At 42.1% G+C, this 15,385-nt stretch overlaps 1 protein-coding gene across 4 annotated transcripts in view; it reads left to right on the forward strand.

The window, feature by feature from the left end:
- LOC110509458 (replication protein A 70 kDa DNA-binding subunit) overlaps window positions 1-12,201 on the forward strand; it is a 77,038-nt gene extending 64,837 nt beyond the window's left edge. For all 4 annotated transcript variants that reach the window (XM_090226245.1, XM_090226244.1, XM_090226249.1 and 1 more), the window contains 3 exons: window positions 1,568-1,675; window positions 1,784-1,870; window positions 11,032-12,201. In XM_090226245.1, the coding sequence (XP_090082371.1) occupies window positions 1,568-1,675; window positions 1,784-1,870; window positions 11,032-11,133 (297 nt within the window). In that variant the 3' untranslated portion in view covers window positions 11,134-12,201. The remainder of the gene's footprint in view (window positions 1-1,567; window positions 1,676-1,783; window positions 1,871-11,031) is intronic.
- The last annotated feature ends 3,184 nt before the right edge of the window (window positions 12,202-15,385 follow it).

Raw genomic sequence — 15,385 nt, forward strand, 5'->3', positions numbered from 1 at the left:
TGTGTTACTCTACCAGGCATGTCTCTGATATTTAACTGTGTGGTAATGTTGTGTTACTCTACCAGGCATGTATCTGATATTTAACTGTGTGGTAATGTTGTGTTACTCTACCAGGCATGTATCTGGTATTTAACTGTGTGGTAATGTTGTGTTACTCTACCAGGCATGTCTCTGGTATTTAACTGTGTGGTAATGTTTTGTTACTCTACCAGGCATGTCTCTGGTATTTAACTGTGTGGTAATGTTGTGTTACTCTACCAGGCATGTATCTGATATTTAACTAGATGGTAATGTTGTGTTACTCTACCAGGCATGTATCTGGTATTTAACTGTGTGGTAATGTTGTGTTACTCTACCAGGCATGTCTCTGGTATTTAACTGTGTGTTAATGTTGTGTTACTCTACCAGGCATGTCTCTGGTATTTAACTGTGTGGTAATGTTGTGTTACTCTACCAGGCATGTATCTGGTATTTAACTGTGTGGTAATGTTGTGTTACTCTACCAGGCATGTCTCTGGTATTTAACTAGATGGTAATGTTGTGTTACTCTACCAGGCATGTCTCTGGTATTTAACTGTGTGGTAATGTTGTGTTACTCTACCAGGCATGTCTCTGGTATTTAACTGTGTGGTAATGTTGTGTTACTCTACCAGGCATGTATCTGATATTTAACTGTGTGGTAATGTTGTGTTACTCTACCAGGCATGTATCTGGTATTTAACTGTGTGGTAATGTTGTGTTACTCTACCAGGCATGTCTCTGGTATTTAACTAGATGGTAATGTTGTGTTACTCTACCAGGCATGTCTCTGGTATTTAACTAGATGGTAATGTTGTGTTACTCTACCAGGCATGTCTCTGGTATTTAACTAGATGGTAATGTTGTGTTACTCTACCAGGCATGTATCTCTTGTCTCCTCCCATTCATCTACACTGACTGAAGTGGATTTAACAAGTGACATCAATAATGGATCATAGTTTGCACCTGGTCAGTGTATGTCATGGAAAGAGCAGGTTTTCTTGATGTTTTGTACTCTCAGTGTATTTACACTGAACACCTATACTGAAGAGCACTTACACGACATAGAAACAACCTCGACACTCACTCTGTGTCTCTCTCTAATCTCTATCTCTCCCTCTATCTATCTCTCTCTCTCTCTCTCTATCTCTCTCTCTCACTCTGTGTCTCTCTCTAATCTCTATCTCTCCTTCTATCTATCTCTCTCTCTCACTCTGTGTCTCTCTCTAATCTCCATCTCTCCTTCTATCTATCTTTCCCTCTCTCTCTGTGTCTCTCTCTAATCTCTATCTCTCCCTCTCTATCTCTCTCTCTCTCTCTCTCTCTCTCTCTCTCTCTCTCTCTCTCTAATCTCTATCTCTCCCTCTCACCATCCCCCTCTCTCTGTCTCTACCTTTCTCTCCATCTCTATCCCTCTCTCTCCCTCCTTCTCACTATCCTTCGCTCTCTCTCCTTCTCGCTCTCTCTCTCTCTCTCTCTCTCTCTCTCTCTCTCTCTCTCTCTCTCTCTCCTTCCTCTCCTTCCTCTCCTTCCTCTCCTTCCTCTCCAGGCTAACATAACAGACTTCAGTGATAACCAGTGGGTGACATGTTTCCATGAGACAGCAGAGGGCATTCTGGGTCACAATGCAGAAACTCTGGGCCAGCTTAAAGATACGGTGAGACATACACACATGCACGCACGCACACACACACTGTCTCTCTCGCTCTCTCTCATGCACACACACACATACACACTCTGAACCTTTCCCCTGTCTGTCCATCAGGATGAGGCAGCGTTTGACGAGGTGTTCCAGAAGGTCAACTTCACCACACACATCTTCCGCAACAGAGTCAAGCTGGAGACGTACAACGTGAGTACACACGCACATCTCGAAAACACACACACACACGCACATCTAGAAACATACACACATCTAGAAACATATACACACACACACACATACACACACAGTCATGGAGATCGGGCCATTACCATAGAAACAGAATCTTATTATGTGGTCATCACTTAGGGAATATGACCAAACAATGCCACTAATGCATTCATTACCTTTAATTAACCACCAATTACTGTTTGTAATTTGCCATCTCATCCTCGTTAGCTTAATTAATCAAAGGTTAATTAGCTGCTAATACAAGTAACACGTTACCATAGAGACACAATGGTCCAGTGCAGGGCTATTCAACTTGCAGCCCATGGGCCAGATCTGACCCATTTATCATTTTAGAATGGCCAATTCTGAACATTAAGAAAACAAATCAAAAATCCTATATTTAGTGCCAAAAGGAGCCTATTCAGGGCCTTCAATAGTCTCGAATGGGAGAATCTGCTTTCCTGTAGTCCCGCCCACTAATTACTGTCAATCAATATCACCCAACATACCAGTTACAGCCAATCAGAGCTAACAGGGGTACAGGGTATGTCTGTTCGCCTATCGGATGAGATCGCTACACTCCCTGATACACCATAGTGTGCTTTGCACTTAACTTAGCAGTGAGTTAACAAAAACCATGGGCTCAGTTATGGCTATGATAAACTTTATCCGATCAACATCTAGCCTGCGACATCACTCTACTTTTATATAACGAGGTTTGTTGGCTAAGCAAGGATAATAATGTATGTAGTATGTAGTTCTTAACATATGTATTTGTTTGTATGGCATCTTCACTCAATTGAATCAACTTAATTTGGAATACAGGGAAGGGATTAGACAGTTTTTCACGTGATTGAAAAACGTACTTCTTTTCAACATATATGTTATTTTCTTCTCTGATTTGAGCCCAAATAAAACGATCCATTACCCTGCACTGCGTGACTATCTTCAGTCATCACCAGCACAGATAACTCCCGTGATGTTAAGAGTTTAGCTTTAGGCCTAACTTTGCAACGAGATTTGACGAGTTTAAGTCCCCCACAGAGGTGCTGTAGAACGTTCTCTACTGATACGACGGGAGAGAGACTTCTCCGGCTAAAAGCTGGTCAACTGAGATATGAGTAAAATATTTCCTATGTGCAAATAAAAACAAAAGGTGTGAAGTGATGTATGTAAAACGGACAGGAAGTAGAAAACAATCAATGTGATGTTTGTCAACTGTCTTATAATGACAAATGTGTTCCATCCTTTCAACAATGTGAAACAGCGACTTAGGCTAATATTAAAGCACTTCAAATGAACTTTTAGATAACATTTTAATAAAAGAGCTGTGGTTAAGGGCCCTGTACTGCAGCGCCAGCTGTGCCACCAGAGACCCTGGGTTCGCGCCCAGGCTCTGTCGTAACCGGCCGCGACCGGGAGGTCCGTGGGGCAACGCACAATTGGCCTAGCGTCCCCGGGTTAGGGAGGTGTTGTCCGGTAGGGATATTCTTGTCTCATCGCGCACCAGCGACTCCTGTGGCGGGCCGGGCGCAGTGCACGCTAACCAAGGTTGCCAGGTGCACGGTGTTTCCTCCGACACATTGGTGCGGCTGGCTTCCGGGTTGGATGCGCGCTGTGTTAAGAAGCAGTGCGGCTTGGTTGGGTTGTGTTTCGGAGGACGCATGACTTTCAACCTTCGTCTCTCCCGAGCCCGTACGGGAGTTGTAGCGATGAGACAAGATAGTAGCTACTAAAAACAATTGGATACCATGAAAATTGGGGAGAAAAAGGGGTAAAAGAAAAAAAAGAGCTTTATAAGATTATATTTCTGTTTGTTCATTGTTTTTTACACCAGTTTTAGGAAGAGTAATCACATGTAGAAAATGTCTGGACCCCCTGTAAATAACCTTTTTCAAATCTGGCCCCGTAACAATATAGTTGAATAGCCCTGGACCTGTGGCATAGTTTATACAGACATATATACGGAGACAGACTATATAAGTCTTGTTAGCTGTTCATATGTACGGAGACAGACTATATAAGGCCTGTTAGCTGTTAATATATACAAACTATATAAGGCATGTTAGCTGTTCATATATACAAAGACAGACTATGTAAGTCTTGTTAGCTGTTCATATGTACAGAGACAAAATATATGTCTTGTTAGCTGTTCATATTTTTGTTTTATTTTTTTATTTTACCTTTATTTACCTAGGCAAGTCAGTTAAGAACAAATTCTTATTTTCAATGACGGCCTAGGAACAGTGGGTTAACTGCCTGTTCAGGGGCAGAACAACAGATTTGTACCTTGTATGTACGGAAACAGACTATATAAGGCCTGTTAGCTGTTCATATGTACAGAGACAGACTATATAAGGCCTGTTAGCTGTTCATATGTATGGAGACAGACTATATTTTTATTTTTATTTATTTATTTCACCTTTATTTAACCAGGTAGGCAAGTTGAGAACAAGTTCTCATTTACAATTGCGACCTGGCCAAGATAAAGCAAAGCAGTTCGACACATACAACGACACAGAGTTACACATGGAGTAAAACAAACATACAGTCAATAAAACAGTATAAACAAGTCTATATACGATGTGAGCAAATGAGGTGAGATAAGGGAGGTAAGGGCAAAAAGGCCATGGTGGCAAAGTAAATACAATATAGCAAGTAAAACACTGGAATGGTAGATTTGCAATGGGAGAATGTGCAAAGTAGAAATAAAAATAATGGGGTGCAAAGGAGCAAAATAAATAAATTAATTAAATACAGTAGGGAAAGAGGTAGTTGTTTGGGCTAAATTATAGGTGGACTATGTACAGGTGCAGTAATATGTGAGCTGCTCTGACAGTTGGTGCTTAAAGCTAGTGAGGGAGATAAGTGTTTCCAGTTTCAGAGATTTTTGTAGTTCGTTCCAGTCATTGGCAGCAGAGAACTGGAAGGAGAGGCGGCCAAAGAAATAATTGGTTTTGGGGGTGACTAGAGAGATATACCTGCTGGAGCGTGTGCTACAGGTGGGAGATGCAATGGTGACCAGCGAGCTGAGATAAGGGGGGACTTTACCTAGCAGGGTCTTGTAGATGACATGGAGCCAGTGGGTTTGGCGACGAGTATGAAGCGAGGGCCAGCCAACGAGACCGTACAGGTCGCAATGGTGGGTAGTATATGGGGCTTTGGTGACAAAACGGATTGCACTGTGATAGACTGCATCCAATTTGTTGAGTAGGGTATTGGAGGCTATTTTGTAAATGACATCGCCAAAGTCGAGGATTGGTAGGATGGTCAGTTTTACAATGGTATGTTTGGCAGCATGAGTGAAGGATGCTTTGTTGTGAAATAGGAAGCCAATTCTAGATTTAACTTTGGATTGGAGATGTTTGATATGGGTCTGGAAGGAGAGTTTACAGTCTAACCAGACACCTAAGTATTTGTAGTTGTCCACGTATTCTAAGTCAGAGCCGTCCAGAGTAGTAATGTTGGACAGGCGGGTAGGTACAGGTAGCGATCGGTTGAAGAGCATGCATTTAGTTTTACTTGTATTTAAGAGCAATTGGAGGCCACGGAAGGAGAGTTGTATGGCATTGAAGCTTGCCTGGAGGGTTGTTAACACAGTGTCCAAAGAAGGGACAGAAGTATACAGAATGGTGTCGTCTGCGTAGAGGTGGATCAGAGACTCACCAGCAGCAAGAGCGACCTCATTGATGTATACAGAGAAGAGAGTCGGTCTGAGAATTGAACCCTGTGGCACCCCCATAGAGACTGCCAGAGGTCCGGACAGCAGACCCTCCGATTTGACACACTGAACTCTATCAGAGAAGTAGTTGGTGAACCAGGCGAGGCAATCATTTGAGAAACCAAGGCTGTCGAGTCTGCCGATGAGGATGTGGTGATTGACAGAGTCGAAAGCCTTGGCCAGATCAATGAATACGGCTGCACAGTAATGTTTCTTATCGATGGCGGTTAAGATATCATTTAGGACCTTGAGCGTGGCTGAGGTGCACCCATGACCAGCTCTGAAACCAGATTGCATAGCAGAGAAGGTATGGTGAGATTCGAAATGGTCGGTAATCTTTTTGTTGACTTGGCTTTCGAAGACCTTAGAAAGGCATGGTAAGATAGATATAGGCCTGTTAGCTGTTCATATGTACAGAGACAGACTATATAAGTCATGTTAGCTGTTCATATATACAGAGACAGACTATATAAGGCCTGTTAGCTGTTCATATGTACAGAGACAGACTATATAAGGCCTGTTAGCTGTTCATATGTACGGAGACAAAATATGTCTTGTTAGCTGTTCATGTGTACAGAGACAGACTATATAAGGCCTGTTAGCTGTTCATATGTACAGAGACAGACTATATAAGGCCTGTTAACTGTTCATATATACAGAGACAGACTATATAAGGCCTGTTAGCTGTTCATATATACAGAGACAGACTATATAAGGCCTGTTAGCTGTTCATATGTATGGAGACAGACTATATATGGCCTGTTAGCTGTTCAAATATACAGAGACAGACTATATAAGGCCTGTTAGCTGTTCATATGTACGGAGACAGACTATATAAGGCCTGTTAGCTGTTCATATGTACAGAGACAGACTATATAAGGCCTGTTAGCTGTTCATATGTATGGAGACAGACTATATAAGGCCTGTTAGCTGTTCATATGTACAGAGACAGACTATATAAGGCCTGTTAGCTGTTCATATATACAGAGACAGACTATATAAGGCCTGTTAGCTGTTCACATGTATGGAGACAGACTATACAAGGCCTGTTAGCTGTTCATATATACAGAGACAGACTATATAAGGCCTGTTAGCTGTTCATATGTACAGAGACAGACTATATAAGGCCTGTTAGCTGTTCATATGTACAGACACAGACTATATAAGGCCTGTTAGCTGTTCATATATACAGAGACAGACTATATAAGGCCTGTTAGCTGTTCATATATACAGAGACAGACTATATAAGGCCTGTTAGCTGTTCATATGTATGGAGAGAGACTATATAAGGCCTGTTAGCTGTTCATATGTACAGAGACAGACTATATAAGGCCTGTTAGCTGTTCATATGTACAGAGACAGACCATATAAGGCCTGTTAGCTGTTCATATGTACAGAGACAGACTATATAAGGCCTGTTAGCTGTTCATATATACAGAGACAGACTATATAAGGCCTGTTAGCTGTTCACATGTATGGAGACAGACTATATAAGACCTGTTAGCTGTTCATATGTACAGAGACAGACTATATAAGGCCTGTTAGCTGTTCATATGTACAGAGACAGACTATATAAGGCCTGTTAGCTGTTCATATATACAGAGACAGACTATATAAGGCCTGTTAGCTGTTCATATATACAGAGACAGACTATATAAGGCCTGTTAACTGTTCATACGTACAGAGACAGACTATATAAGGCCTGTTAGCTGTTCATATGTACAGAGACAGAATATCAAGTCAAATTAAATTTGATTGGTCCCATACACATGGTTAGCAGATGTTAATGCAAGTTTAGCGAAATGCTTGTGCTTCTGGTTCCGACAGTAGAGTAATATCTAACAAGTATTCTAACAATTCCCCAACAACTTCCTAATTCACAAATCTAAAGGGAGGAATAAGAATATGTACATATAAATATATGGATTAGCGATGGCCAAGCGGCATAGGCAAGGTGCAACTAGATGGTATAAAATACAGTATATACATGTGATATGAGTAATGTAAGAAATGTAAACATTATTAAAGTGCCATTGTTTAAAGTGACTAGTGATCCATTTTGTTAAAGTGGCCAGAGATTGGGTTTCAGTGTAGGCAGCAGCCTCTCTGAGTTAGTGATTGCTGTTTAGCCTTGAGATAGAAGCTATTCTTCATTCTCTCGGTCCCAGCTTTAATGCACTGACTTCACCTTCAAACACATGTATTTGTACTGTAGATATCTAGTGGTGTAATAATGTTATGTGATGCACTGGTTTTTTTTATGTGTGATATAAGTGCCTTAAAGTGTTTGGACCCCAGGAAGAGTAGCTGCTGTCTTGGCAGGAATGAATGGGGATCCATAATAAACCCCAGGAAGAGTAGCTGCTGTCTTGGCAGGAATGAATGGGGATCCATAATAAACCCCAGGAAGAGTAGCTGCTGTCTTGGCAGGAATGAATGGGGATCCATAATAAACCCCAGGAAGAGTAGCTGCTGTCTTGGCAGGAATGAATGGGGATCCATAATAAACCCCAGGAAGAGTAGCTGCTGTCTTGGCAGGAACGAATGGGGATCCATAATAAACCCCAGGAAGAGTAGCTACTGTCTTGGCAGGAACGAATGGGGATCCATAATAAACCCCAGGAAGAGTAGCTACTGTCTTGGCAGGAACGAATGGGGATCCATAATAAACCCCAGGAAGAGTAGCTACTGTCTTGGCAGGAACGAATGGGGATCCATAATAAACCCCAGGAAGAGTAGCTGCTGTCTTGGCAGGAATGAATGGGGATCCATAATAAACCCCAGGAAGAGTAGCTGCTGTCTTGGCAGGAATGAATGGGGATCCATAATAAATACAAATACAATAAGAGACAGACTATATAAGGCTTGTTAGCTGTTCAAATATAACCCCAAATGGCACAGCGGTCTAAGCCACTGCATCTCAGTGCTGGAGGCGTCACTACAGACACTCTGGTTCGAATCCAGGCTGTATCACAACCGGCCGTAATTGGGAGTCCCATAGGGTGGCGCACAACTGGCCAAGTGACGTCCGGGTTTGGCCGGTGTAGGCCGTCATTGTAAATAAGAATTTATTCTTAACAGACTTGCCTAGTTAAATAAATTAATAAATATACAGTAACACCCAATAGACACAGCATATTGGTCTAGTGTTTTAATAGAAGCAGCATATGGACCCATTGGTCTAGTGTTTTAATAGAAGCAGCATATTGGTCTAGTGTTTTAATAGAAGCAGCATATGGACCCATTGGTCTAGAATCAGCATATGGACCCATTGGTCTAGAAGCAGCATATGGACCCAATGGTCTAGAAAGCATATATATTGAGAGATATTCTGACATATACATACACTAGACAGCATGTTGTCAGTGTGTGAGCTGAGGTTCAGTATTTAAAACTCAGCAGGTGTATCATGAAGGTGTTATGTCACCATGGCAGGTGTTTTATGAAGGTGTTATGTCTTATGTCACCGTGGCAGGTGTTTTATGAAGGTGTTATGTCTTATGTCACCATGGCAGGTGTTTTATGAAGGTGTTATGTCACCATGGCAGGTGTTTTATGAAGGTGTTATGTCACCATGGCAGGTGTTTTATGAAGGTGTTATGTCACCATGGCAGGTGTTTTATGAAGGTGTTATGTCACCATGGCAGGTGTTTTATGAAGGTGTTATGTCACCATGGCAGGTGTTTTATGAAGATGTTATGTCTTATGTCACCGTGGCAGGTGTTTTATAAAGGTGTTATGTCACCGTGGCAGGTGTTTTATGAAGGTGTTATGTCACCATGGCAGGTGTTTTATGAAGGTGTTATGTCACCATGGCAGGTGTTTTATGAAGGTGTTATGTCACCATGGCAGGTGTTTTATGAAGGTGTTATGTCACCATGGCAGGTGTTTTATGAAGGTGTTATGTCACCATGGCAGGTGTTTTATGAAGATGTTATGTCTTATGTCACCGTGGCAGGTGTTTTATGAAGATGTTATGTCACCGTGGCAGGTGTTTTATGAAGGTGTTATGTCACCATGGCAGGTGTTTTATGAAGATGTTATGTCACCGTGGCAGGTGTTTTATGAAGGTGTTATGTCACCATGGCAGGTGTTTTATAAAGGTGTTATGTCACCGTGGCAGGTGTTTTATGAAGGTGTTATGTCTTATGTCACCATGGCAGGTGTTTTATAAAGGTGTTATGTCACCATGGCAGGTGTTTTATGAAGATGTTATGTCACCGTGGCAGGTGTTTTATGAAGGTGTTATGTCACCATGGCAGGTGTTTTATAAAGGTGTTATGTCACCATGGCAGGTGTTTTATAAAGGTGTTATGTCACCACAGCGTTTAATGCCGTTTCCAATTTAGACTCAAGTGCCTCTGTGTCTTAGAAATCGTTTCTGAAGTGTGAAGTGCTGAGGATGGAATGGAATAAGTGTGTTTCTGAACGGAATAAATTAGTGTCTGAAGTGAAGTGAATGAAATTAGTGATTGTCATAGAGGTTTGTGTGTGTGTGTGTGTGTGTGTGTGTGTGACTAATAGATTTGAGTAGATTGTGATAGTGATGTGGGTGTGGGAGATGTCAAAGGAAAAAGCTGTCACTCTCTGATCCACCGCCCTTTTAAAGAGCACTGTTATTCAATTATAATGAAATCATATTAAATTAGTTGTCATCGACTGTCAAGTGGTCTTGTTTTCCCTCAACCCCCCCCCCCCCCTCCTCTCCTCAGGTACACTCACAGAGGAAATATTAAATGGAATGATGAATCACATCAGTTAATGGGAAAGTTAGAGACCATTCAGGAGTCAACTCAGCTGTCTTCCTGGTTGTCTATGAGCCGTCCCCTGCATCTGTTACTGTGTGAATTAGGAGTCAACCCAGCTGAGTCTTGCTGGTTGTCTATGCGCCATCCCCTGCATCTGTTACTGTGTGAATTAGGAGTCAACCCAGCTGAGTCTTGCTGGTTGTCTATGAGCCGTCCCCTGCATCTGTTACTGTGTGAATTAGGAGTCAACCCAGCTGAGTCTTGCTGGTTGTCTATGTGTCGTCAACCGGCATCTGTTACTGTGTGAATCTGGAGTCAACCTTGCTGGTTGCAAATACGCCATTTCCTGAATAACTCACTAATGAGTTACTATCATTTGATTTGAAAGGTGAAAAGTCAGATGTGTTGCTGGCCATCTTTAAGTTTGGGTTTTGTTTGTTTCCCATCATGAACGGGCTAAAAAAAACAATACTCTCGGCAACCGATTTTTCTGTCCAGGAGACACTAACCAAACACAGGATAAATACCGATATGTGTAAACACTACTCTCGCTACATCTAGGGGTTCTAACCAAACACAGGATAAATACTGATATGTGTAAACACTACTCTCGCTACATCTAGGGGTTCTAACCAAACACGGGTTAAATACTGATATAATGTGTGTTTCAGGATGAGTCCCGTGTGAAGGCCATGGTGATGGAGGTGAAACCAGTGGACCACAGAGAGTACAGCAGGAGACTCATCAGCAACATCAGGAATATGGCCGCCTAAAGAATTGTTACTTTGATTGTGTTACCTTTTATTTTTATTTGACTATTTTTACTTTCATTTATTTAGTCATTATTTTCTTAAGTCTTTTTTGAAACTGAATTGTCAGTTAAGGGCTTGTAAGTAAGCATTTCACCATACTCTCTCATATTCTATTGTATTCGGAGCATGTGACAAATTTGATTTGATTTAAACATTAACCATTAGAGGGAACAATTCAAAACTGACCTAAGATCAGTGTTTAGGGGAAACTCAACCCCACACCCAGAATTATACACTCAACTGAACAAAATGGCCGCCTAAACACAGAGCCAGCTGACATTCATACTTTTACTGTCTGGTCCTGTATCTCTACAATTAAGCCACAAAATTGCAGAAACTGAACAAGGAGATATTTTATTTAATTTTTCTCCATTTGATCTAATTTACATTTGATTATAGACTAAATAAATAGCATATATGTCATGTAGAGTAAGCCAGAAGGCCTAACTGGAAAACCTAACCTCTATCAAATAAAAAGATGGCGTAGCCACAAAAGTTCTTCTGTGCTTCAGGGTGTTTATTTACATAGTGAAGCAGAAACAAAAACAGCCATCCAAAGCATCCATTATGGGGCCAGCTTAAAAACAATGCTTCCCCCATCAACAGCTAATTCCCAAAATGACTCCCCTTTGAAATGGAAAGAGAGGCTCCTTTTGTAGGGGAAGCCCCTCCCATCAGAACATAATCAGCACTAATTAATTAAGCAATTACTTGTTCAAGGCCTACATTTTCCATTCAGCTAAACATACTAAAGTCTATACATTGCAACATGTTTTTCATGACATAATATACCAATATAACATTTACAAAATCACATTACTACTGACATGGTGTCTTTCAATGTGTTAATTTACATTAACGAGCCATTCGGGACAGGCACTACAAAGTCAGCCTGATTGCCTTAGCTCAGGTCCTTATCCCAGCATACCCAGAAGCTACAGAGATGGAGAGAGGAACAGAACCAAACAAACAACGCGCTCATCCATAACATTGCTAAGTGTAATAAATGTTGCTTAAGTTAAACATGAACACTTGTCTGTATACTCTTTATACCATAACCGGGTACTGACGGGAGGTAAGTATGAAATGTATGTACTAAGATAGGGACGTTAACTTGTGTGTCGACCCACATTCTTAACTTATCTGATAACGGAGCAGGGAGGTGCGACGAATGTGTGTGTTAGTGTACCAAATGCTGCCTGCGGCCAGTGACGGACTTCTCCGTCACACTATACTTCTGCCATTTAGCAGACACTTTTATCCAAAGTGAATTAGTCTCCATACATTTTACAGATGGGTGATCCCAGGATTCAAACTCACAACCATTGCCACAGTAAGCGCCATGCTCTACTGACTGAGCCAAGAAGGGCCAGTTGGCAGCTAGTTTGTCACCATTTTCACTTCTTTTGGACAAAGTCCTTTTGTATGAATACAAAAACATTGTTCATCGTTAGAATTCTCCATAGGAAATGCCACGTAATATTTTGTTTATTTATTTAACCTTTATTTTATCAGGGAGTCTTTTACAGATGAGCCCTGAATTACATAAATTACAGAAAAAAACACACATCAATATAAATACAAAATAGAAGCAGAAAGAAAAACAGGCTCATAAAAAACAAACACTTTCATTTTTTTTTTTTTTTTTTAATAAATAGTGTATGCAAATGAAGTAGGATAAGGGAGGCAATAAATAGGCCACAGTGGCGAAATAATTACAATATAGCAATTAAACACAGGAGTGATAGATGTACAAGTAGAGATACTGGGGTGCAAGGTAGCAAAATAAATCAAATCAATAACAGAATGGGGATGAGGTAGTTGTATGGGCTATTTACAGATGGGCTATGTACAGGTGCAGTGATCTGTGTGCTGCTCTGACAGCTGGTGCTTAAAGCTAGTGAGGGAGATATGAGTCTCCAGCTTCAGTGATTTTTGAAGTTCATTCCAGTCATCGGCAGCAGAGAACTGGAAGGAAAGGTGGCCGAAGGAGGAATTGGCTTTGGGGGTGACCAGTGAAATATGCCTGCTGGAGTGCGTGCTATGGGTGGGTGTTGCTATGGTGACCACTGAGCTGAGATAAGGCGTGGCTTTACCTAGCAAAGACTTACATGTGACCTGGAGCCAGTGGGTTTGGCGACGCATATGAAGCGAGGGCCAGCCAACGAGAGCGTACAGTTCGCAGTGGTGGGTAGTATATGGGGCTTTGCTGACAAAACGGATGGCACTGTGATAGACTGCATCCATTTTGAGTAGAGTGTTGGAGGCTATTTTGTAAATGACATCGTCAAAATCAAGGATCGGTAGGATAGTCAGTTTTACGAGGGTATGTTTGGCAGCATGAGTGAAGGATGCTTTTGTTGCGAAATAGGAAGCCGATTCTAGATTTAATTTTGGATTGGAGATGCTTAATGTGAGTCTGGAAGGAGAGTTTACAGTCTAACCAGACACCTAGGTATTTGTAGTTGTCCACATATTCTAAGTCAGAGCCGTCCAGAGTAGTGATGCTGGACAGCTCGTAAACCAGATTGCATAGCGGTGAAGGTACTGTGGGATTTGAAATGGTCAGTGATCTATTTGTTAACATGGCTTTCGAAGACCTTAGGTAAGATAGATTTAGGTCTGTAGTAGTTTGGGTCTAGAGTGTCTCTTCCTTTGAAGAGGGGCATGACCGCGGCAGCTTTCCAATTCTTGGGGATCTCAGATGATACGAAAGAGGTTGAACAGGCTAGGAATAGGGGTTGCAACAATTTCGGCTAATCATTTTAGAAAGAGAGAGTCCAGATTGTCTAGCCAGGCTGATTTGTAGGGGTTCAGATTTTACAGCTCTTTCAGAACATCAGCTATCTGGATTTGAGTGAAGGAGAAGTGGGGAGGCTTGGGAAAGTTGCTGTGGAGGGTGCAGGGCTGTTGACCGGGGTAGGGGCAGCCAGGTGGAAAGCATGGCCAGCCGTAGAAAAATTATTCTCCATGGACTTCAGTGTCCCAGAACTTTTTGGAGTTTGTCCTGCAGTAGGCAAATGTCTGTTTGAAAAAGCTAGCCTTTGCTTTCCCAACTTCCTGTGTATATTGGTTCCTAACTTCCCTGAAAAGTTGCATATCGCGAGGGCTATGTGATGCTAATGCAGAACGCCACAGAATGTTTTTGTGCCGGTCAAGTGCAGTCAGGTCTGGAGTGAACCAAGGGCTATATCTGTTCCTGGTTCTACATTTTTTGAATGGGGCATGCTTATTTAAGATAGTGAGGGAAGCACTTTTAAAGAATAACCAGGCATCTTCTACTGACGGAATGAGGTCAATATCCTTCCAGGATACCCGGGCCAGGTCGATTAGAAAGGCCTGCTCGCTGAAGTGTTTTAGGGAGCGTTTGACAGTGATGAGGGGTGGTCGTTTGACCGCAGACCCATTACGGACGCAGGCAATGAGGCAGTGATCGCTGAGATCCTGGTTGAAGACAGCAGAGGTGTATTTGGAGGGCATGTTGGATAGGATGATATTGTCTCTGTTTACAGATTTGGGGTTGGACCTGGTAGGTTCATTGATAATTTGTGTTAGATTGAGGGCATCAAGCTTAGATTGTAGGATGGCCGGGGTGTTAAGCATGTCCCACTTTAGGTCACCTAACAGCACGATCTCTGAAGATAGATGAGGGGCAATCAATTCAAGTATGGTGTCCAGGGCACAGCTGGGGGCAGAGGGTGGTCTATAGCAAGTGGCAACAGTGAGAGACTTGTTTCTGAAAATGTGGATTTTTAAAAGTAGAAGCTCAAATTGTTTGAGCACATACCTGGATAGTAAGACAGAACTCTGCAGGCCATCTCTGCAGTAGATTGCAACTCCGCCCCCTTTTGACAGTTCTATCTTATTGGAAAATGTTATAGTTAGGGATGGAAATGTCAGGGTTTATGGTGGTCTTCCTAAGCCAGGATTCAGACACGGCTAGGACATCCGGGTTGGCAGAGTGTGCTAAGGCAGTGAATAAAACAATCTTAGGGAGGAGGCTTCTAATGTTAACATGCATGAAACAAAGGCTTTTACGGTTACAGAAGTCAACAAATGAGAGCGCCTGGGGAATGGGAGTGGAGCTAGGCACTGCAGGGCCTGGATTAACCTCTACATCACCAGAGGAACCGAGGAGGAGTAGGATAAGGGTACGGCTAAAGGCTATAAGAACTGGTCGTCTAGTACGTTCGGAACAGAGAGTTAAAGGAGC

The sequence above is a fragment of the Oncorhynchus mykiss genome, chromosome 29 (genome assembly GCF_057628025.1).
Source record: "Oncorhynchus mykiss isolate SJ-2025 chromosome 29, ASM5762802v1, whole genome shotgun sequence".
NCBI lineage: Eukaryota > Metazoa > Chordata > Actinopteri > Salmoniformes > Salmonidae > Oncorhynchus > Oncorhynchus mykiss.